Source organism: Toxorhynchites rutilus, chromosome 1 (genome assembly GCF_029784135.1).
Source record: "Toxorhynchites rutilus septentrionalis strain SRP chromosome 1, ASM2978413v1, whole genome shotgun sequence".
In the NCBI taxonomy this organism is placed as follows: Eukaryota; Metazoa; Arthropoda; class Insecta; order Diptera; family Culicidae; genus Toxorhynchites; species Toxorhynchites rutilus.
In genome coordinates, this window is record NC_073744.1 from 110797818 (window position 1) to 110822090 (window position 24273).

The window sequence follows — 24273 nt, forward strand, 5'->3', positions numbered from 1 at the left end:
TTTCAAACCGTAAACTAGTGTGGTTGTATGGCATCGTTTCACATCGCATCGCATCCAGGGAATCAATTTATCATTGTTTTTGCTTGAAAACAAGCGATAATATCACCGAATGATACAGTCGATATTTTCTTTCAGAGTCACAATCTCTTGTTGCTACTGTTTGTGTATCACAACAAAAAATTGAAAGAATCAACTAATGTTGCACCGGTGAGACGACAAAGGCGTATCGCAGTGTGACATTGTTGTGATACACATTCAGGCTGCAGTAAATTTGTTTTTGTGTGGCTGTGACAAACGTTTTGTAATTGTTGCATTTCATGAACAACAAGGAAAGAAACTTTGTCATCAATATGAAACATTTGGGACAATTTTTCAACTCAATCGCATGTTTTTATGTCAAAGCAGCATTTCTTGTTTGAATAGGTAACGAAATGGGAACGTAAGCATTTTCTATAATTTTGACATAGAATAGTCAAAACTATAAATTTCGGATTAAGAATATTCATATTTAAATTAGCGAAAAATTCTTGTAAATCCAAACTGGTCATCTCTTTAAAATAGAGGTTTTAAAGAATCTCTTTCCACCCCACAATATGAGTATCAAATGAAAGGGCCTGACTAGTGGAATACGAAAAACATAAATTCAAAATGACCACCATCATAAAATGTCGGAATGTGGGTATCAAATGAAAGGTCTTGACTTGCAGAATACGAAACACACATATCCAAGATGGCCGCCATGGCAAAATGGTGGATGACAACAATCTTATCCCCAATCCACACAATATGGGTATCAAATGAAAGGTCTTGGCTAGTAGAATACGAAAAACACATATCCAAAATGGCCGCCATCACAAAATGGTGGATGACAACGATCTTATTTCCAACCCTCGCAATATGGGTATCAAATGAAAAGTCTTGACTAGTAGAATACGAAAAAGACATCCAAGGATAATATAATTCGGCAGAAATCAATTTGAAAGTTGCGGTTTCAATGCGATGTGAAGAGCGGGTTCAACAAGATCTTTGTTCAATTTGATCTTCATAACATTTTCAACGTTTTCGCCCCGCAAACGATTTCTCTCGTTTGTAAAAACCCTGTTGTATGATGAAAAATCTCGCTCCACGTCTGACTGAGAAGATGTTGCAGCGAGGACAACTCGTGCTATCTCCCAGTACCGTTTATCTCGTATTCTTTGCGCGTACCAGTAGTGAACAACATTGAAATCCTCCGCCGGACTGACCCGATCTTGATACTGGATTTGCGATATTTTATCTTCCAAGGATGACTCAGATGGACGCGAGGATGTGCCTTCTCCAAAAAGTTGAGTGAAATAATGATCAATATCGAAAGAGTTGTTCGGTGACGATACGTTACAGTCGATATTTTCAGTTGTAGTATTAACTTCCGGACCATTGATATCGATTTTATTCCACAGTTTTACCAGATATTTCTGAAAAAAATAGTTGTTCATGAAAAAATAAGATCAGTTAAATACTTCAAAACGTAACGTATTTATAAGCAATGTGAGAGCAATCAAAAAGTTAACGTACTCATAAAGGTTAACGATATAACGTACCTCCAATCATAATTCTCTTAATAATTTTGGCGTAGAACTACGTCTTTGTTTCTAATACAGGGGGTGTAACTCCACGAAAGCGTGTAACTAAAAAAGTGATTTCAAACGCAAGGCACGCAAACAAGATATTGCGATGAATTTTATATTATATTCATTAAACGGGTAATCTATTCAGCAATTTTCAAAGTGAATAATAAATTTGGAAAAGTGAAAAATCAGATTATTAGGAAATTGGAAAATTAAGGGTTCTGAAAAAGGAGAGCGTCGGTCACTGGGATCGACAGTTACAAAATAAGATAATAAAAAGTGGTTTATTTTCGGATGTATTGAAAAACGTGACTGTTTTTAGTTATGTTACTGAAGATCTCCTTTTTATCAAATGAATGTTTTTGGGAGTTGGGACTGACATTGAGCTGGGACCGACACTTTGATACTTTGATTTTCCATTTTATTGCCGGAAAAAAATCGAAATGGATAAAAATCTTCCAATCCTCGAAACGTTCCAACACTTATTTGTTTTACAACTGATCGCTTAATAAACATCCTTAGAATGAATTTGAATTTGGAGCGTGCTTGTAGCAGTTTCAGCTATTGTACGAGCGCTACCGGTTAAATATTCTTTTGATGCGATCTGAATGGAAAGCGCCATAATAACGGTCCGGGGCTTAACGTGTTCAAAGTGTATTCCCACTTGTACCTTGATAATTGAGACTGAAAAAATATTCCACGGCATAAAATAGCATGAAAAAAAAATAATCAAACCTCACATTGTAGAAACGCCTTGCGGAGTAATGAATGAACGTATTGTAATCCAAGAAAAACAAGGTGTATGAGAACACCATCTACAACTGTGAACTTCGTATCACACCAGAATTAAATAACATATAAAGAATTCAATTGATACAAGAAATAATTCAAAACCAAAACGTAGAGGGGTCTATACCTAGAGGAACGAACGGAAACTTGGCGTAGGACTGTGATGGGAACAACTACAGGTAAACTTTGATATAACGTACATTTCACTTTCAAAATTGTACGTTGTAACGAATTGTACGTTACAATAAAGTACTCACAAACGTAGTCTATAATACATTATTGTGTTGCTGTTTTAGTAAAGTTAATGAATAACTTCAATCAGAAGACGAAGCCAGCCTTTCTCATGATGTTTTCCTTCGTACTATTGATTAAAGCTTGATTCATTTAGAATCCGGATCACAAAACCAGCTGTATTTCGGGATTTATTGAAGGTACAAAACTTGTTTTAGCATCACAATACAGGTAATTCATTGTTTTATCAGAAAAAATATTGAAAAATAAAAATAAAATATTGAAATTTTCCTTTACACTTTGGAAATGTGTACGTTATATCGAGGTAAAATGTACGTTATATCGAGGGTACGTTATAACGAGGGTACGTTATATCAAAGTTTCCCTGTACTATTAGTTTTGATTCTTTGGATTTTTGAAAATCCGCAATTTCAACATTCTGAACAGTGGTCATACAACAGATCGTTTGTTATATGCATTAGTGTGCTTCAAAGTAATTGTATTGATGGACAGAATCAACTATTATTGGGAACTAATTCTGCCTTAACTGTTGCTAAGATTTGTATTCCAGAAAAGCTTGTTATTTATTAGAACTTAGATTGTGGGTTGTTCACTAATCACGTAATAGAATATGGAGGAAAGGGAGTATGTGGAAGTCTAATACAACATTACGTCAACTATGAATTTTCACACATAAAATCTTATTATGAAGAGACGGTTTTTTTTCGTATGTGAAAAGTGAATAGTCCTTACGTTAAAATATGTGAACCCAACTGTCCAAAATTTCCAATTTTCCAATTCTTTTTTCCAACTTTCCAATTTTCCAATTTTCCTATTTTCCAATTCTCCAATTTCCCAGATTTCTAATTTTCCAATTTTCCAATTCTCCAATTTTTCAATTTACCAATTTTTCAATTATGCAATTTTTCAATTTTTCGATTTTTCAATTTTTCAATTTTTCAATTTTTCAATTTTTAAATTTGTCAATTTTAAAATTTTAAAATTTTAAATTTTTTGAATTTTTAAATTTTTCAATTTTTATATTTTTAAATTTTTAAATTTTTAAATTTCTAAGTTTTTCAATTTTATAATTTTTCAATTTTATAATTTTTCAATTTTTTAATTTTTCAATTTTTTCATTTTTCAATTTATTTATTTTTCAATTTTTCGGTCAACTAATGTGGGACATTACTGGAAACATACAATTATGGCAAGCTAAATGAAACCGTATGAAAGACGGCAGCCCTTTGTCCCTAAAGGTGTTATGTAGCTAATTGACTCTCCCTCCAAAGCCTGAATGGTTAAAATAATCTGAATTTATCATTTGAAGCAAGGTACATCAATGGGGGAAAAAGTTTGATCATATTAAAAAAGTGTACGCTATATCGAGGAAAAATGTTCGTTATATCGAGTGACGCAATATCGAGGGTACGTTATATCGAAGTTTACTTGTATGTCCAAGAATCTCAAGCAGCCGGAAACTTAATTCCTCGAAAACACAATCGTCAATGATCCAATCATACGAATGTAATAAATTTCGCTACCACACTTGCGAATCGAGCAGAAAAACAGTCCTGTCGGTGTGCTGTTCACACTAACCACACACGCAAACACTATTAAAGCAACGGTAGTAGCAGCAGCGGAATTGAACATCATCGAAAATAAACAACAAGAAAATAAACATCACACGACATACCATCAGCGCAGAACACTCAGAAATGGTAAATTTTTCACTTTTGGACCTCTCGCACTAATTGCTTGGCTTGATATTTAAATTCAAATTGATCCAGCTTAGTCTGCCAAACCTCCGATAATCGCACTCAATAATTTTTCTCAATATTGTTTTTTCCTTGTGCCACGAAGCAACCGACCGAACATCACTTTTTATGCACTTTTTATCCATTCTAACTAAACTTACGTTGCTAGCGATTTTCTTCGAACAGCACAATTTTAACCGGACACTTTCGTTGCTTGCTTATAATTTGTTTTTTTTCAAATATGTGGCTGATTTTCTCTATTTGCACAAATTTGCACGTATTTCGCATGAAATATAAAAAAAAACTTCTACCGAACCGGCGATGTCGTAAGCCTTTACACAATTTGTCAGAAAAGAATAGTCTGTCTTCCTCTCTTTGGTAGGAATGTTATACGACAAACCTCTTGTTGCGAAAACTCATTTATTGGGACATATCGCATATCATGATATTTGCAAATAGGTACAATTGTGTGTTACTTTCGTAGCACAACAAACGGATGTGGTGACACAAATTTGTTCGCATTGAACTGAAACGCAATTTGTCACTCTCGTTTTGAGCATGCAACAATGCCAAAGATAGATTTATTTTTATTGCAACACTGCGAACTAAGGACAATGTCGTTATTGTACAAAGGTTCGTGATTTTTGATTCCCTGATCACAACAATGTCACACTGCGATACGCCTTTGTCGTCTCACCGGTGCAACATTAGTTGATTCTTTCAATTTTTTGTTGTGATACACAAACAGTAGCAACAAGAGATTGTGACTCTGAAAGAAAATATCGACTGTATCATTCGGTGATATTATCGCTTGTTTTCAAGCAAAAACAATGATAAATTGATTCCCTGGTTGTGATACACATTCAGGCTGCAGTAAATTTGTTTTTGTGTGGCTGTGACAAACGTTTTGTAATTGTTGCATTTCATGAACAACAAGGAAAGAAACTTTGTCATCAATATGAAACATTTGGGACAATTTTTCAACTCAATCGCATGTTTTTATGTCAAAGCAGCATTTCTTGTTTGAATAGGTAACGAAATGGGAACGTAAGCATTTTCTATAATTTTGACATAGAATAGTCAAAACTATAAATTTCGGATTAAGAATATTCATATTTAAATTAGCGAAAAATTCTTGTAAATCCAAACTGGTCATCTCTTTAAAATAGAGGTTTTAAAGAATCTCTTTCCACCCCACAATATGAGTATCAAATGAAAGGGCCTGACTAGTGGAATACGAAAAACATAAATTCAAAATGACCACCATCATAAAATGTCGGAATGTGGGTATCAAATGAAAGGTCTTGACTTGCAGAATACGAAACACACATATCCAAGATGGCCGCCATGGCAAAATGGTGGATGACAACAATCTTATCCCCAATCCACACAATATGGGTATCAAATGAAAGGTCTTGGCTAGTAGAATACGAAAAACACATATCCAAAATGGCCGCCATCACAAAATGGTGGATGACAACGATCTTATTTCCAACCCTCGCAATATGGGTATCAAATGAAAAGTCTTGACTAGTAGAATACGAAAAAGACATCCAAGGATAATATAATTCGGCAGAAATCAATTTGAAAGTTGCGGTTTCAATGCGATGTGAAGAGCGGGTTCAACAAGATCTTTGTTCAATTTGATCTTCATAACATTTTCAACGTTTTCGCCCCGCAAACGATTTCTCTCGTTTGTAAAAACCCTGTTGTATGATGAAAAATCTCGCTCCACGTCTGACTGAGAAGATGTTGCAGCGAGGACAACTCGTGCTATCTCCCAGTACCGTTTATCTCGTATTCTTTGCGCGTACCAGTAGTGAACAACATTGAAATCCTCCGCCGGACTGACCCGATCTTGATACTGGATTTGCGATATTTTATCTTCCAAGGATGACTCAGATGGACGCGAGGATGTGCCTTCTCCAAAAAGTTGAGTGAAATAATGATCAATATCGAAAGAGTTGTTCGGTGACGATACGTTACAGTCGATATTTTCAGTTGTAGTATTAACTTCCGGACCATTGATATCGATTTTATTCCACAGTTTTACCAGATATTTCTGAAAAAAATAGTTGTTCATGAAAAAATAAGATCAGTTAAATACTTCAAAACGTAACGTATTTATAAGCAATGTGAGAGCAATCAAAAAGTTAACGTACTCATAAAGGTTAACGATATAACGTACCTCCAATCATAATTCTCTTAATAATTTTGGCGTAGAACTACGTCTTTGTTTCTAATACAGGGGGTGTAACTCCACGAAAGCGTGTAACTAAAAAAGTGATTTCAAACGCAAGGCACGCAAACAAGATATTGCGATGAATTTTATATTATATTCATTAAACGGGTAATCTATTCAGCAATTTTCAAAGTGAATAATAAATTTGGAAAAGTGAAAAATCAGATTATTAGGAAATTGGAAAATTAAGGGTTCTGAAAAAGGAGAGCGTCGGTCACTGGGATCGACAGTTACAAAATAAGATAATAAAAAGTGGTTTATTTTCGGATGTATTGAAAAACGTGACTGTTTTTAGTTATGTTACTGAAGATCTCCTTTTTATCAAATGAATGTTTTTGGGAGTTGGGACTGACATTGAGCTGGGACCGACACTTTGATACTTTGATTTTCCATTTTATTGCCGGAAAAAAATCGAAATGGATAAAAATCTTCCAATCCTCGAAACGTTCCAACACTTATTTGTTTTACAACTGATCGCTTAATAAACATCCTTAGAATGAATTTGAATTTGGAGCGTGCTTGTAGCAGTTTCAGCTATTGTACGAGCGCTACCGGTTAAATATTCTTTTGATGCGATCTGAATGGAAAGCGCCATAATAACGGTCCGGGGCTTAACGTGTTCAAAGTGTATTCCCACTTGTACCTTGATAATTGAGACTGAAAAAATATTCCACGGCATAAAATAGCATGAAAAAAAAATAATCAAACCTCACATTGTAGAAACGCCTTGCGGAGTAATGAATGAACGTATTGTAATCCAAGAAAAACAAGGTGTATGAGAACACCATCTACAACTGTGAACTTCGTATCACACCAGAATTAAATAACATATAAAGAATTCAATTGATACAAGAAATAATTCAAAACCAAAACGTAGAGGGGTCTATACCTAGAGGAACGAACGGAAACTTGGCGTAGGACTGTGATGGGAACAACTACAGGTAAACTTTGATATAACGTACATTTCACTTTCAAAATTGTACGTTGTAACGAATTGTACGTTACAATAAAGTACTCACAAACGTAGTCTATAATACATTATTGTGTTGCTGTTTTAGTAAAGTTAATGAATAACTTCAATCAGAAGACGAAGCCAGCCTTTCTCATGATGTTTTCCTTCGTACTATTGATTAAAGCTTGATTCATTTAGAATCCGGATCACAAAACCAGCTGTATTTCGGGATTTATTGAAGGTACAAAACTTGTTTTAGCATCACAATACAGGTAATTCATTGTTTTATCAGAAAAAATATTGAAAAAAATTTTCCTTTACACTTTGGAAATGTGTACGTTATATCGAGGTAAAATGTACGTTATATCGAGGGTACGTTATAACGAGGGTACGTTATATCAAAGTTTCCCTGTACTATTAGTTTTGATTCTTTGGATTTTTGAAAATCCGCAATTTCAACATTCTGAACAGTGGTCATACAACAGATCGTTTGTTATATGCATTAGTGTGCTTCAAAGTAATTGTATTGATGGACAGAATCAACTATTATTGGGAACTAATTCTGCCTTAACTGTTGCTAAGATTTGTATTCCAGAAAAGCTTGTTATTTATTAGAACTTAGATTGTGGGTTGTTCACTAATCACGTAATAGAATATGGAGGAAAGGGAGTATGTGGAAGTCTAATACAACATTACGTCAACTATGAATTTTCACACATAAAATCTTATTATGAAGAGACGGTTTTTTTTCGTATGTGAAAAGTGAATAGTCCTTACGTTAAAATATGTGAACCCAACTGTCCAAAATTTCCAATTTTCCAATTCTTTTTTCCAACTTTCCAATTTTCCAATTTTCCTATTTTCCAATTCTCCAATTTCCCAGATTTCTAATTTTCCAATTTTCCAATTCTCCAATTTTTCAATTTACCAATTTTTCAATTATGCAATTTTTCAATTTTTCGATTTTTCAATTTTTCAATTTTTCAATTTTTCAATTTTTAAATTTGTCAATTTTAAAATTTTAAAATTTTAAATTTTTTGAATTTTTAAATTTTTCAATTTTTATATTTTTAAATTTTTAAATTTTTAAATTTCTAAGTTTTTCAATTTTATAATTTTTCAATTTTATAATTTTTCAATTTTTTAATTTTTCAATTTTTTCATTTTTCAATTTATTTATTTTTCAATTTTTCGGTCAACTAATGTGGGACATTACTGGAAACATACAATTATGGCAAGCTAAATGAAACCGTATGAAAGACGGCAGCCCTTTGTCCCTAAAGGTGTTATGTAGCTAATTGACTCTCCCTCCAAAGCCTGAATGGTTAAAATAATCTGAATTTATCATTTGAAGCAAGGTACATCAATGGGGGAAAAAGTTTGATCATATTAAAAAAGTGTACGCTATATCGAGGAAAAATGTTCGTTATATCGAGTGACGCAATATCGAGGGTACGTTATATCGAAGTTTACTTGTATGTCCAAGAATCTCAAGCAGCCGGAAACTTAATTCCTCGAAAACACAATCGTCAATGATCCAATCATACGAATGTAATAAATTTCGCTACCACACTTGCGAATCGAGCAGAAAAACAGTCCTGTCGGTGTGCTGTTCACACTAACCACACACGCAAACACTATTAAAGCAACGGTAGTAGCAGCAGCGGAATTGAACATCATCGAAAATAAACAACAAGAAAATAAACATCACACGACATACCATCAGCGCAGAACACTCAGAAATGGTAAATTTTTCACTTTTGGACCTCTCGCACTAATTGCTTGGCTTGATATTTAAATTCAAATTGATCCAGCTTAGTCTGCCAAACCTCCGATAATCGCACTCAATAATTTTTCTCAATATTGTTTTTTCCTTGTGCCACGAAGCAACCGACCGAACATCACTTTTTATGCACTTTTTATCCATTCTAACTAAACTTACGTTGCTAGCGATTTTCTTCGAACAGCACAATTTTAACCGGACACTTTCGTTGCTTGCTTATAATTTGTTTTTTTTCAAATATGTGGCTGATTTTCTCTATTTGCACAAATTTGCACGTATTTCGCATGAAATATAAAAAAAAACTTCTACCGAACCGGCGATGTCGTAAGCCTTTACACAATTTGTCAGAAAAGAATAGTCTGTCTTCCTCTCTTTGGTAGGAATGTTATACGACAAACCTCTTGTTGCGAAAACTCATTTATTGGGACATATCGCATATCATGATATTTGCAAATAGGTACAATTGTGTGTTACTTTCGTAGCACAACAAACGGATGTGGTGACACAAATTTGTTCGCATTGAACTGAAACGCAATTTGTCACTCTCGTTTTGAGCATGCAACAATGCCAAAGATAGATTTATTTTTATTGCAACACTGCGAACTAAGGACAATGTCGTTATTGTACAAAGGTTCGTGATTTTTGATTCCCTGATCGCATCACATCAACAAACCAACACAAGCAACGTGGACGTGACAAAGGAGGACAAGTTAAGGGAAAGGCGAAGTCCCACTCGAACCGTGCAGGTGTGCAGTTCCCCGTAGGTGTATCCGCCAATTGCTCCGCAAGGGTAGCTAGGCCGAGCGCGTTAGTACCAGTGCACCAGTCCACCTAGCCGGCGTTATATAGTTTCGGCCGCCGAAGTGATCGAGTTGGCTGGCAAAGCTGCTCGCGACGATAAGAAAACCCAGAAAACCCAAGCATTCAGAACAGACCACATTCGGTTCGGTGGACATCAAGACAACAACAGGCAGTTGCAGAGAGTGGCGAGTGGCAAACGCAAAACGGCAGCAGGTAGCAGAAGAAAAAACGTTTGTTTATACAGACTGCTTTGGTGGCAAAACCAGCCACCGTAAAACACGGCGCTTTTCAGGGCCATTAAACCTTTTAAAGAAGAGTTATTAAAAGTTATTCACAACACCAATGCATTTTAAAGTGACATAATATGATATATAATATGAACTGATTTATTTTGTTTATGCTTGTTTTTGAACTTATTGGTGGTTGGGGTCTTTTAAGTTGATCATTCAGTTCTCACAAACCCATGCATGGTTCCCGAATTGAAAATGGCTTCAAATTACAACACATTGTATGCAGGATGGCATTCACGAATTTTCTCGGTAGCAAGAACTGCTTTCTTTGGTTGATAACTGATGTTGAAAATTGACTGAGGTTACATCTGCATTTTATAGAAACATAACTAAGGAGCAACATGATGAGCTATGTATTTCCTGCTGCTCTGTTCTAATTTTAAAGGACTTCAATCCGAAGGTCATCCGTCCCTGTATTCACTGTCGGTTTTTCAGAACGCTTATTGCTCATCTATTTCTCGACAAATCGTAAAGTTCGTCTCCAAAACCTCAGTTCTTTTTCATTTTTATTTACATTGTTTGCGGAGACTACAAATCTTACAATTCATTCGTCTCCGAAACCACAGTTTAAGGTACGGTAATGTGCTCAATAGTGAAATATATGATAGTGAATGAGCTGAGGACCACTATGCATTCCCTATCATAGCCATCATTTTGAATGTACGATATGTGCATACGCCAAAAGATGCAATTTAATGATCCAAAAAATGCCAGTTGAACATTTACTAAGTACAAAGCATTCAGAAAAATATCAAGAAGCAACTATAAGATAGTGCGAAAAAAATTGAGAATGTTTGTAAAAAAACGCAAAAATACAACATCAAAGGTTCTTTTCAGAACATTCAACATGTTCATAAAGAGTAAACAGTAAACTAATCCATTTTTCAGTTAGATAGGTAGGTATTCACGTAGGAGAAGAAAAGTAAAACAATATATTTATAATATATATTTAGCAAAAGCTGTCCCCTTTGTATAGTCCTACGTCACTCCGGTTATGTCCCCGACATTACCCACTCGTCTTTTTATTTTATTTTACAAACATCAACAGGCTTAACATGTTTGCCCTAATGACCGAGAATTAATTATTAAATAATAAAACTAATAATAAAACTATAGAACTAAATATTAAACCTATAACAATTATACAATTGATAGTGTTCTTTGTGCAACTGGTTCAGGTTAATCGCAGACAGCAACTACGAAGTGTACAGTCTACCCAAGCTCAAGCTCAAGTTCCACGGATGAACAATACAAAGAAAACAGTATCTCTTTACCCTCTGATGTTAGGTTTGTACTACTCTATGTTCACAATTGTTTCCTATCCTATACATGTAGTGAAGTGTCCACTACAAGTGGACATCGAACTGGATCGCTCTTCTCGCACTTCATTCTTTTAAAAAACTTGAAATATTATATACGGTTAGAAGCATTTCTGGATCCGGATCTAAACGAAACTTCAAGAACAGTGCCACTTTTGTAATTTGCGTTCCTCAGAACGAGTGTCAACTTAGAGTTATGCAATATGTTAGATGACTAAATTTTATTGCGAATTGTCTTATTTTGTCTCAAAAATTTCATGAAGCGCGATCCACTCTGCCAAGAAATTGAATGACCATCATAAAGAACTGAAATAGACCGAACCATCGACTGGCTCATCCATTTTCGTTGTAAGTGCAACCGCAAGTCTCAACAACTGGTTTCAACTACCGAGATTTTCAACAACTATGAGACGATGATTTCCGTGGAAGATGTGTATAAAGAATTAGCATTTTCGGAAGACCCTGACTAGAACGAATGTTGGACGCTTATTGGTTCTGGTTCTTTCACGCAATGACATGATCGTATATATTCAATATTGAGAGATTCGTTTGCGGTGGTACAACATAAATTTCGAGGCGATCAAGCAAAGGTTTGTGATGAACACCAAATTGAAGAATGGGAGTCTTCGTAGCCACATTGGTTGTACGTTCGTTCACTAAGCAATCGATCGTGAGTTCAAGTTGTATTGTTATAGAATAACTACGTCCACGCAACAATCATCCGCGATGGTGATCGATCCACGGTCGAATGAAGATCGATTCATCAATACAACTGCTCTGCTCTGCAAGAAACATCGGACTGCTGTGCTATAAATAGCACAACAATGATCATATCAACTGTCTCCGCTGTCCGATGATCTAGCTGAACAATGGAAGAACCAGTGTTTGGATATCTGTCAATATTGTATGATACACAATGAGTCATGCATGTAACCATTCACGAATATATAACCTAACATAGATGGATGATTCAAATACTTGACCGAATGACAGTATTCACTTTTGTTGCACTAAATGAATATACGAAGGGACCTACAATGAAATCGATGAACGAGATATCGACCTCCCAAATTCCGTTCTGCCTGCCAAGATTGGGTCGATAAAATGTCAACGACCGACCTCAAATACTGCCACCTTGCAATCGATTTATCGACCTTTTGTATGCGTTTGATGAACGACTTGACGCCACTATTTCGCCAACATGTACAAAACATCGATCTGCTTGTAGTGGTGCTCGATCCACATTATGGTTGCATTTGTGATGTTTTGAAATAAACGGAAAATAAATGAAACACCATTGATCACAAATATTAATTTTATTTTACATTAATGCAATTATCATAACAACTGAACGATCACCCTAAGTCTAGATGCCTTCTGTTCTGAGATAGTGAACAGGAATATTTGCGATATCATTCGTATGAGCAGAGTAAGTGCGGCTCTACAGCAGCAGCAGCATCTAGCTCCGACAACTTAGTAGTTCCAGTAATTTGTCTTCATTCATGTTTTGTCTCCGTCCGGTTCAATTGGTTTCTGAAATGAAATTAAAGAACAGAAAAAATAGCGAACAAGTATAGATTAGAACTGTTCATACTTACACAATTTGATTCTCGATTATTTCTTTGTTGTGTTCGAATGATAGCTCAGAGAGAATTTGAAAAAGCAACAGTTGTTATGATGCCTTTTCACTTAGTACAGTGTTTCTCAATTTCCTGGAAAAAAGGTAATGAAGATGGTTGAGTTTCGAGCGACATAGCATGCGCTGCCATAACTATTTCGCAAATAGTGACGTCAGTCGTTGTGTTTATCTTTGATGCCCACCGTATCCATGTGCTGTTTTCAGGAAGTAATTTATCAATTAAAAACGTACCTTTTCGTAGAGTTCCAGCTGAATATGAGGCTAATGTGATAGCGTGGAGTGAATATTTGTGAAATCACGTCGAAAAAGACGGATAAAAGTGATATTTCCATGTGCAATTTTCACTCCCCCACGTTCATAGAAACAAACGAAGTTTCATTATGTTACCGTTATGAAATTGAGGTTTCGAAGGCTCTCAGTGACGGTGTGTATGTTGTGAGATAATAATCGCCAATTAATCAAAATTTCACCGAAAATGTTACTGCTTTCGAGAACTAAGCATACGACTGCTTAGAGGGTGACATCCATGACCATGGCAAGTATATTATATCGAAAAAAATCATGATTTTGAATGAAGGTAGCCGGGTATTACTTATGGTATTATCTAACAAAACAAGTCACTATGGACAAGTCCATGTTATAGAATATTTATTGTTTTTCTTTATGTTCATTATGTCGGCATACTACGTCTTTCATTTCTGTACAGGGGTGTAAATTCAAAGTCTCGAGAACGAGGTGGTTTCGTTCGGAGTACAATGTTTGGAGCGTTAATATCTCTCTACCGGATGAACGAGGTTTTTTTTACATATTGTCCCTAAAAACTTGTTTCAACAGCTCAAAACTGCTTCGAAAGCAAACTATATAAATCGTTATAAATAGTGATAGCTTCTTGAAAATCCATTTCAGTCTCGATTGGTCTGCGTTTGATGCCTGATACGTCGGCTGGACAACCTCTGTCAGTTACTATTTTACTGCCGCGATGAACGGACAAAATCGTTTGCTTGTGAATGCATCCAAGGAATAGAATATGGTTTCGCACACATTTGGACAGTTAACTAGGTGTCCTCGTGATGATTTCATATATCAAGGAAAAGATATTTTGGATGTACGGAGGATCCAATAAGCTTGTGTTGGTGATTTGACTGTCGAACATTAAAAAGAGACCGAAAGAATATTATTTCGTGTATATTTAAATAGAACGCAAGACAATTCCAGGGGAAAACCAAATATACATCCATCCATTCATTGAGAGTTGATTTAGATACAACATCAAACAAATGATTACTATGCCAATAGAAGTCCAACGTTAATCTTGCGGTTATATCACTGATATACCCCACTTCTTGTTTTTTGTGTTGGATAGGAAAAGCTGCAAATTTGAATAAGAGTTCAGTTTTTGTTGAGAAAGCAAAACAAAAAGCCGTCTCCATAGGGTTTGTAGACAACTCTTTCGGTTTATGAGGACAACATGATTTCGTTCAGAATCTACAGTATGTGACATTATTAGAGCTGTTTAATATGTTTAGTCGTTTATCGCATTTTTTACGTTTTTTTTCGCTGTGAAATGTTTCTGAACCAAACAGATATATTGTTAAAAGATTGTCGTTAACTCGATGGAGTGCTCATTATACTGTTGTGAAACCAATTTATGGGGTGATATTGGAGTATTGTGCGACTCAAATACTGGATCAAGTGCACGGTCCCTCCTACCAGAAGTTTATGATTTAATATTTTTGTGATATCTGTACAACACAAACGTATCAGAATATCGCATGAAGTAGATCCAGTGCATAATATTTGCAAACCAAAGGTCCATCTCTGAGTAACGTTGTGACCAGACTCGGATTAAAAAGGTTTTATTAAATCAATTGATTAAAAATTTGCTACTGAAAGGAGACTTCTTCTAAATAGCTGAATAAGATAAAATGAGCAAACCAGGCGAAATATCTTCCGGACCCGGTCCAACGAGAGAAGAGGGAATGTTGGTGTGCATGGGTTATTTTCATCGGGAATTACAAGAACGATCGAAGTCGCCTAAAGAAGAAAGCGAAGCAATTCAAGTTCGACACCGTCTGAAGTAGAAAAGCAGATTGGACGAGGAGAACGAGGAGAATATGTACCCAGCGAGTCACATCAGCAGCAATCATCAAAGTTTGTACAACCGGGATGCAATAAACAATGTACCATGGGAGCTCTCAACTACTCCGACCCAGTCGTGCCACACGCCGGACTTCATCCACCTCGGATTGACCCTTGCCGTTCAAGTCATCCCGGTCCTGTGGTCGGATGTTGGGGGAGAGTCTCCCAACCTGACTCTTCAGGAAAGTATGCATTTTATGATCGCTCGTATCTGCCTGACTTCGTTCAAATTTCCAGCCAATTTATATGGACTGATCAGCTCGATGATGAGCTTCGATTACTGGGACGCACGATTAACGGCATCATGGAAGCCCCTAACCCGTCCAACTCAGTCGAGCCTTGTAGCCAGCGTCAGATTAGCCGTCCCGGTCCTGTTGTTGAGTCTGGGGAAGGGGTCTTCCAACGTGCCACTCTAGGCGAGTACGATTCAATCGAGCACCATTCGCAACCTGATCTGCCTCTCATTTCTAGGGGCAACGACACGACTTCCAATGTTATGTGGCTGTATTATCAGAATGTACGCGGCCTGAGGACGAAAATTGACGATTTCTATGTAGCAGTATGCGATTGTAATTACGACGTCATCATGTTGACTGAATCCGGACTTGACGACAGCATCAACACCATACAGCTATTCGGAGCTGAATTTAACGTTTTCCGTTGTGACCGTAGTCCTTCCAACAGTTCCAAGTCCAGATTTGGTGGTGTCCTTATCGCAGTAGCTCGTCACTTCTCTGCTGTATCGGTTCAAACGAGGAATGGAAACTCTTTGGAACAGATTTGTGTCTCCACTACCATACGTGGGAAAAGGATATTACTTTGCGCAGTATACATTCCTCCCGACCGCAGTCGTGACGTGGGGGTTTATGATTCCCATTTGGCTTCTGTGCGTGAGCTGTGTGACCGTGCGTCTTCTGATGGCACCGTATTGGTATGTGGCGATTACAATCAGCCTCATATTGCATGGGAATTACATGCTAACTCTGTTGTTGATCTGAATCCGTCTTTGACCTCTGCGGCGAGTGCTGTTCTATTGGATGGAATCACCTTTCTCGGTCTCCAGCAGCGCAACTTCATTCATAATTTTCGTGGCCGAACACTGGATCTGGTTTTTTGTGCTCCCGATATTAACATCGCTATCAACGAATCTGTATCGCCACTGCTAGCGGTGGATTTGCACCATCCTCCGTTAGTATTATCGTTATCGGATACAAGAGGAGCAGTGTTGGCCGTTGAGGATCGGAACGAAGGCGAACAAGCATTGAATTACGCAAAAATTAATTTCGCTGCATTTAACGAGTTTCTGAGTAGCTACAATTGGAACGCTCTTGGTCAGGACGTTAACGACATGGCGACGCGTTTTTGCGAAATCGTTTGCAGCTGGCTCGTGACGAATACCCCACGAAGGAAACCTCCAATGTCTCCAGCTTGGAGCACTCCACTTCTTCGCATTCTACGGCGCGACAAAAATTCTTGCCAACGTAAATTACGCCGTCGACGAACTGTTGAAACCATACACAACTTTCAACTCGCTAGCAGTGTATACCGACGCTTTAACCGTGCCCTCTACAAATCATACGTGCTTCGTGTCCAGACAAACCTGCGTAGAAATCCAAAGAGCTTCTGGAAGTTTGTCAATTCCAAGCGAAAAACAGCAGATATCCCGTCTAAGGTGTTCTCGGGCGCTCAGGAATCGTCCTCCGTTTCTGAAATGTGCGATTTATTTTCAAAACACTTTGCATCGGTGTTTGTCGCTGAGGCAGCCACCCCGTCAGAAGCCGAGAGAGCTGCAGCTAACATTCCAGAGAGTTTAATAGACTTGGGACCATTCGTCGTTACCCCACAGATGGTTGAGAAGGGCGTAAAAAAATTGAAACGTTCAACAGTTCCTGGCCCAGATGGCGTTCCAGCTATAGTTTTTTGCCGCTGTGCTACATCTTTGGCTTTACCGCTCTCCCGTATTTACACAGCTTCGCTGAGTCAAGGGGTTCCTTTATGTTTCCCGTGTTTAAGAAAGGTGATAAGTGTAACGTGGCTAACTATCGTGGCATAACCAGTTTATCTGCCGCCTCCAAGCTTTTTGAGTTGATCGTGAACGATGCTGTCTTTTTCAAAGTTAAGCGTTATATCTCACCAGTACAACATGGCTTTATGCCAGGACGCTCGGTTAGCACCAATCTCCTCGAGTTTTCGTCGTTTTGTATCAACCGTCTAGAGGAACGCGCTCAAGTTGATGCTATCTACACCGACATAAAAGCCGCTTTCGATCGAATTGACCATCGCATCCTACTGAGAAAACTATCCCGTCTTGGTGCTTCCGACGAATTCATCAACTGGCTGAGATCATACCTGTCTGGAAGAACGCTCCTTGTCAAGCTCCTGTCTCACACTTCATCTCCGTTTGCTGTTTCTTCAGGTGTTCCGCAAGGCAGCAATCTTGGACCACTGCTGTTCGCGATCTTCTATAACGATGTGTCGCTTATTCTAGCATGTGACTGTGTGTCGATATATGCAGACGACTTGAAAATCTATCTAGCCATCGAAACCCTCGAGGATTGCCGACGGTTACAGAGCCTGCTTGACCAGTTTGTGAGTTGGTGTCGCCTGAACAAACTAACTATCAGTATAAATAAATGTGTCATCATGAGTTTCCATCGAAAAAGACAACCAACTATATTCGACTACACGATCGATGATGTTATCTTGGAGAGAGTCAGTCAGGTCAATGACTTGGGCGTAACTCTCGACCCTAAGCTCACTTTCGACGCACATCGATCTGCATTGATATCCAAGGCCAATCGTCAGCTTGGGTTTATTTCGAGAATCTCTAGAGACTTTACTGATCCCTACTGCCTGAAATCTCTCTTCTGCTCGCTTGTTCGGCCGATTCTTGAAACCGCATCTGTAGTATAGAGCCCGTACCAACACATGTGGATCGTCAGGATTGAACGGATTCAAAAATGGTTCATCCGTAGAGCGCTTAGGAATCTGCCTTGGCGTGACCCGCGGAACCTGCCGTCATATACAGCTAGATGTCGCTTACTGAACTTGAATACTCTTGAGCGTCGTAGGCGTATTCAACAAGCCACCTTCGTTGCCAAACTTCTTTGTGGTGAAATCGATGCGCCTAACTTGCTCGAGAAGATGAACTTTCGCGCTCCCAGTAGAATTCTACGATCCTCGTTTTTGCTGCAACCGCTTGCACATCGTTCATCGTATGGTCAACATGAGCCGGTCACGGAAATGATCAGAACCTTTTCATCCGTAGAGCAGTTTTATGACTTTGGAGAATCATCACTACGCTTCAGAAACCGAATTGAGAATCCCGATGTGTTTAATGTTATGTTTTTGTTCGACTATTATACTAATTTTTGTTCATTAAGACGATTTTGTCAGATGAATGTTATATCTAAACAAATAAACAAATAAACAAGTTATGAGTACCTGACAGCGAACTGAAAAAGCCGATTTGACAAATTGGCAATCATGAAGTTTTGGAAAGGTGGCTTTTGCTAGAGATACCAGGACCCCGTAGTCATTTGAAGGCCGCTGGAATAAATTCTAATGATGTCATTAATGAGGTTGCATTGGATGTGTTACAGTTCATCATGAAGTGGGACTTCAATAAATCGGCTCCAAATTTTACAGTGAATTTGAAACTGTTTCTAACCGTGTACGTCAGTGTCGGTCTCAGCTCCCAAAGATATTTATTTGAGTCACATTTCGACATCCAAAAATGAACCATATTATGCATTATTTTGTAACTGTCAGTTTCTGTAACCAACGCGTGAAGATTTTGTGATTTCCTGTTAGTCCTATCTAATATCAAAATAAATACGTTTCATGTTTAGATGAGTTTTTCATTGTGGGCTAACGTTTGCATTAAGAAATGGACTTTTCTCGAATGATGATAAAAAAACTAAGACAGATGATTGAATTGATAAATTTCCCAGGGAGTATTACATTAGCTCACGTGCAAAAAAAATCTACGCCCTCGCGAGTGGCCTTTCGGCAGTTAACCGGAACACTCGCCATTATGTATGTTCTAGTTCAACTTAACCGTTTATTGTAAATTTATTGTTATTTTATTGTTTTTCAAACACGAAAAGATATGTGGTTTCTATGCCCTCATGAGTACGTTAACTCGAAAGGGCTTTTCCTCATCATGAAACATTTCATTAAGGCATCAAGCTAGATGGAAATAAATAAATAAATAAATAAATAAATAAATAAATAGCGGACGAAAACATGCGTGTAGGCATGTTTTTGAGTTATTTCTTCGTTTTATTTATCGATTCCTTCTTAGTTTTCGCGACAAAATTGTTGGAATAGATCTTACGCTTCAGGTTTGCCCAGAAATTCTCGATGGGACGCAGCTGGGGGGACGTTGGGCGGATTCGCCGACTTGGGTACCACATCGATATTCAGCTGCTCCATCTCCTCTAACGATCGCTTTAAGTAGTGGGCCGACGCCAGATCCGGCCAGAACACCACAACTTCCGGCAGGCACTGCGTACTATAAATTTCCCCGTTCACGGCCAGTCCGGAGCTAAAGAAGAGCGGCTTTGACATCCCCTTCTCGCTGATTGTTAGCCCCAGCAGCACCTTCTTGGGCGAATTAGTGTGTGAAATAAACATCACTTCGGAGCTTACTTCCTTCGTGGGGGAAGTAAAATACGAAGTGTCCTTCCAGTCGTCCATGCTGAGATAGGTCTCGTCGTCCATCACCACCGCCACGTCGCGATTCGCCGGGAAAATCGACTTGACCATCTTATTCGGCCGCCTACAGCTCCGAGACCAGTGGACGGGACTTCAGCTTCCTGACATGTATGTCCATGTTCGCCAGCAACTTTTTTCACAATTTGGCCGGTTGTATCGATCTCCCGGCCAAGCGCACGCAGCGATGTAGCCACTTTTCCCTCGATCTTCCTTTTTAGCATCCTTTGGAGCTTCTTGTCGCTCAGGTTCGTCGGATGTCCGGAACCGGGTTTCCTTTCGATGCTCTGATTGTTGCCCAATAACGCCAAGATGTTGTAGATGCATCCACAAAGTGCCGCATGATGTTCGTTTTCGACGCGGCGGAGTACTGTTCTTTGAACGCTCACACTTCTGAACGGAGTAGCTTCACTGTTTTCGCCTTCACGGTTAAAATTCGACTGATAGAGCCGTCAAATTTTTTCTGCTGATTCGTGGGTTACTATGATTGATGCTGCATAGGTAGTTTCGTCAGTGCTTTCACAACCGTGCGAAAACCCATGAAAAATCGGCAATTTTTGTCCATTTTTTTCATATGTAAATGTTATGCAGAACTTTTTGCATGGTAATAAGCTATCAACAATGAGTATGTTGTGATGCATCGCTCTCCGTTACCATTGAAGATCCAGCGACAGGTAAATTGTATAATAGCAACATTGCTCACCTAAAAAGGTGTCTGAGAACGCGGGAGGATCAACGGAAACGAATTCAACATCCGAGAAAGGCAACGAGAATCACAGTGATGCATCACATGCATTATTTCATTCGAAGTATCACGCCGAATGTCACCATCCATGATATCGCAATAATTATTATTATAATCTGCCGGGGTTCTCGAAATTCTGCCGACGGTTAGCATTCAATCCGATTAGCGCGAACGTTTTGATTACTTGCCATGATGCATACAATGATCCGTAAACATCATGGCTTTTTCTCGGCCTACAAACATGAATTGTTGGCTATAATTATGTCTTATAATTATGACTTCGATGGCAGTGCATTTTCTATTTTCTCAGATATTGTTGATTTCCACATGCAATTCATTTATCTTTTATTTTTGTCGGAATAGAAAACAAAGAATTCCAATATAAAGTTATCTTTCACAATAAATCATGAGGCTTAGTTTCGAAACGAAATCCAGCTATCATTATTCACAATTATCATAATTATGTTAAATCAGAGCGACGAGAGGCGAGCAACAAAGATAACCCGACGCGCGCTGTACCGCCCGCTCCATCATAATCCAAAAATTATCTCACCGCTTAAACGTCACATTGTACCAATTACAATGTGGGGGTAGTCATTCTATGCGGAGGCTAATTACGAATGTTTCAGCTTTATTCCACTGCTAATAGCAAATAAAGCATCATCTCCTCCGTCTCGAATTCCCCCACTCCATCGAAGAAATAGCATCCATAACCTAGGAGGTTGTATCAAAAACCAGAAGAAAAATATGACCAAAATAAACACAAAGAATGTCGTTAATTTTAACGAACCGTTTTGTTTTCTCCATTGGCTCTTCAGAATAAATAATATAAAAACAGCGACAGCGGCATCATCGTCAACGCTTATGACGACGATTATACGAGAAGAAAATCCTCATTCCAAAAATACACACGCCGCCAAAGGCACGAAAACGTTGTCCCATTATGTGGGTCCTCCGCCGATGGCAGGGATGATGATGGGGAGAAAGTTTTTAAATTGAGTAGCGAGTAAATAGAGCAAATTGCTCTTCAATTCCCAGAGACGCGGTGGGGAGACACTCAAAGTTGTCAATTGTGGTGGAAAACGCGCATGATGAACGAGATCGAAGTAGGAACACGGTAAGCGAGGGGTGAGTAAAATAATCTCGTAAGAGAAGCGTATATATTTTAATTACCTATCGTACTTAATTTGTTGTAGACATTTTCCTCTTTAGCCGTAGGGCCAAAACGTGAGGACGGGCAAAAAAGGAATTTATATCATCATAGCAAGCCAACGACGCAATTTAGTATGTTGATTCAAGCAAACTGGAAGTGGCTGGTAATAGATCCCCTCTTGAAGCAGCCAGCCTTTGAGTGTGTTGGTATCGCAGTGCATTTATTTTGAGGAGAAATGGGGGCGTGGCCTACTGCGATACACCATGGGTAATATGGGCTTAGGACGGGAAATGAAATACGTGTTGTGCTACGAGCCACCAATACATTGATGCCGGAACTGAATGCTGCTGGTAGACGAGATTTTCCCGACTTTGCTAGGGAGAATGAGATGCAAAAATTGTACAAACAGTCAGTCGTCGTTCGGTAATCGTTAGAGTCTACAACATTCGAAGTTAATCTCAATTCAAGACCGTGTTTGGACTTATCTACGGCGAATCGCATAACGCTAGATTGGTTTGAATAGGATGAATGAATAGTGAAAGTGTATTTATTGTGTGTGTGAATCAAGTTTACTTGAAAATACTACCGAAATTATTTTCGTGCACCGAATACGTAGTTCCAGAGAAGGATTACGGGGCGTCATATATATTTTAGAACATTATTCTGATGGATACAATTGTTTAGTGTGTGAAAACTTGAACTGAAGTGGTACTATGGTTATGATGCAGTCTCCGAAATCTGATTCGGGAGAACCGGAAAGTCCATCGCTTTCCCAGCCGAATTCACCGCCCCTGTCATCGGAACTCAGCCATGTCCAACAGGAAAAAATATCAACCACTGCATTGAAGGCTGCTGTAACCCCCAGAGCAACAAGTTCCCCGGATCATATGCATCCGACGGTTCGCACTTCTCCGCCTCCACATACTGATGAACTGTTGATACGATTTCATGATTATCAAACAGCGGAAGTCAAGAATAATGTGGAATTAAGAAACAAATATCCTCTTCTTGTCAGAGAAAATGCCATTCTGCGCCCTGTGAATGGCGACCATATCATATATACTAAAAGTGACCGTGATCTACTAGAACCGAGTGCCAAGTTTTCAATTGAAAGATTAAAACAATTAGCTAATCATAACGTGAATGCTCGCCTTAGTCCATCCGAACTAGATAAGGCTCCCTCCGGGAAATATTCGATCGATCATAGTGTAAAATATGTTTTAGCGAACGATTCCAACGGGCAACAGTCACACAATTTCTCACCTGTGCAGCCGGTTCCCGTTATTCCAACCCCGTCGATACTGTCCAACCTGCAATCTTTGGGACATCATCCGACGATTGCCAACGCAAGTCAGCACCAGCCTTCACACCATCCATCGATGCTGCCCCAACAGCCGCCCCAGCATCCCCATCAGCAGGCGCATCATCCGTTCGCTGCTACCAAATATCCGCCAGGGAATGTGTCGCCTACAGATTTGGAAATCGAGCGGTTCAAAATCGCCCGTACGATTGGAAGCGCCAAAGAGCTGTCGGACTTTGGCTTCAGGATACATTTGGGTGGCTTATCGACTGGCTACGCGAGAAGCGACACCAGCGAAGAACTGATCGTGGACGGCAATGAGGACAGCTCGCAGGATGCTACCTCGGTTAGTGCGAATTATATTGGCTTGTGTCGTTGGGTTTAGAAATTTTATTGTTAGTTGTATATTAATTGTTCGTGGAATGTTTACATATTTCCATAAACATTCTCGTGTTAGAGAAAATATACCCATTTCAAAACATGAAAATATTGTTTGGACCGTGCAATAGACAGTTCTTTCTGGTGTCCTAAAATTACCATTTTTGTTGTTTGTTTGTATGTTATGCGTCCTAGTTTCTTCTCTGACCTAGTTTAGTTTTCAATCGCAAAAGTATTGTGTGTTATGTTAAAACAACGGATAATAAAATTTTTTAATGTTCTCGAATAATTTGAAATCATGTTAGAGCATTCGAAGAACTAAAATCCATCGGATAGCAAATTAAAAAAACATTTGACACGCGTTAAATGCGTCAAAGTAGTCCTACATGGTTCGCACTTTATAATAAATCCCGTTTTATTTTTCTATTACAG

At 38.4% G+C, this 24273-nt stretch overlaps 2 protein-coding genes across 2 annotated transcripts in view; both read left to right on the forward strand.

The window, feature by feature from the left end:
* The first annotated feature begins 15595 nt into the window (after positions 1 to 15595).
* Positions 15596 to 18462, forward strand: LOC129761324 (uncharacterized). Its single transcript, XM_055759042.1, has 2 exons — positions 15596 to 17410; positions 17563 to 18462. The coding sequence occupies exons 1-2, from the start codon at positions 15596 to 15598 to the stop codon at positions 18460 to 18462; spliced, it is 2715 nt and encodes a 904-aa protein (XP_055615017.1).
* Positions 18463 to 22591: 4129 nt separating this feature from the next.
* LOC129763176 (homeobox protein slou) overlaps positions 22592 to 24273 on the forward strand; it is a 50197-nt gene continuing 48515 nt past the window's right edge. The window contains exon 1 of the mRNA XM_055761987.1: positions 22592 to 23809. Coding sequence (XP_055617962.1) covers positions 22877 to 23809 — 933 coding nt within the window. The 5' untranslated portion in view covers positions 22592 to 22876. The remainder of the gene's footprint in view (positions 23810 to 24273) is intronic.

Coding starts and splice junctions, on each gene's coding strand:
- LOC129761324 (XM_055759042.1), top strand. CDS start 15,596: ATGGGAGCTCTCAACTACTCCGACCCAGTCGTGCCACACGCCGGACTT. Junction 17,411..17,562: donor CACAGATGGTTGAGAAGGGC/GTAAAAAAATTG, acceptor CCCGTGTTTAAG/AAAGGTGATAAGTGTAACGT.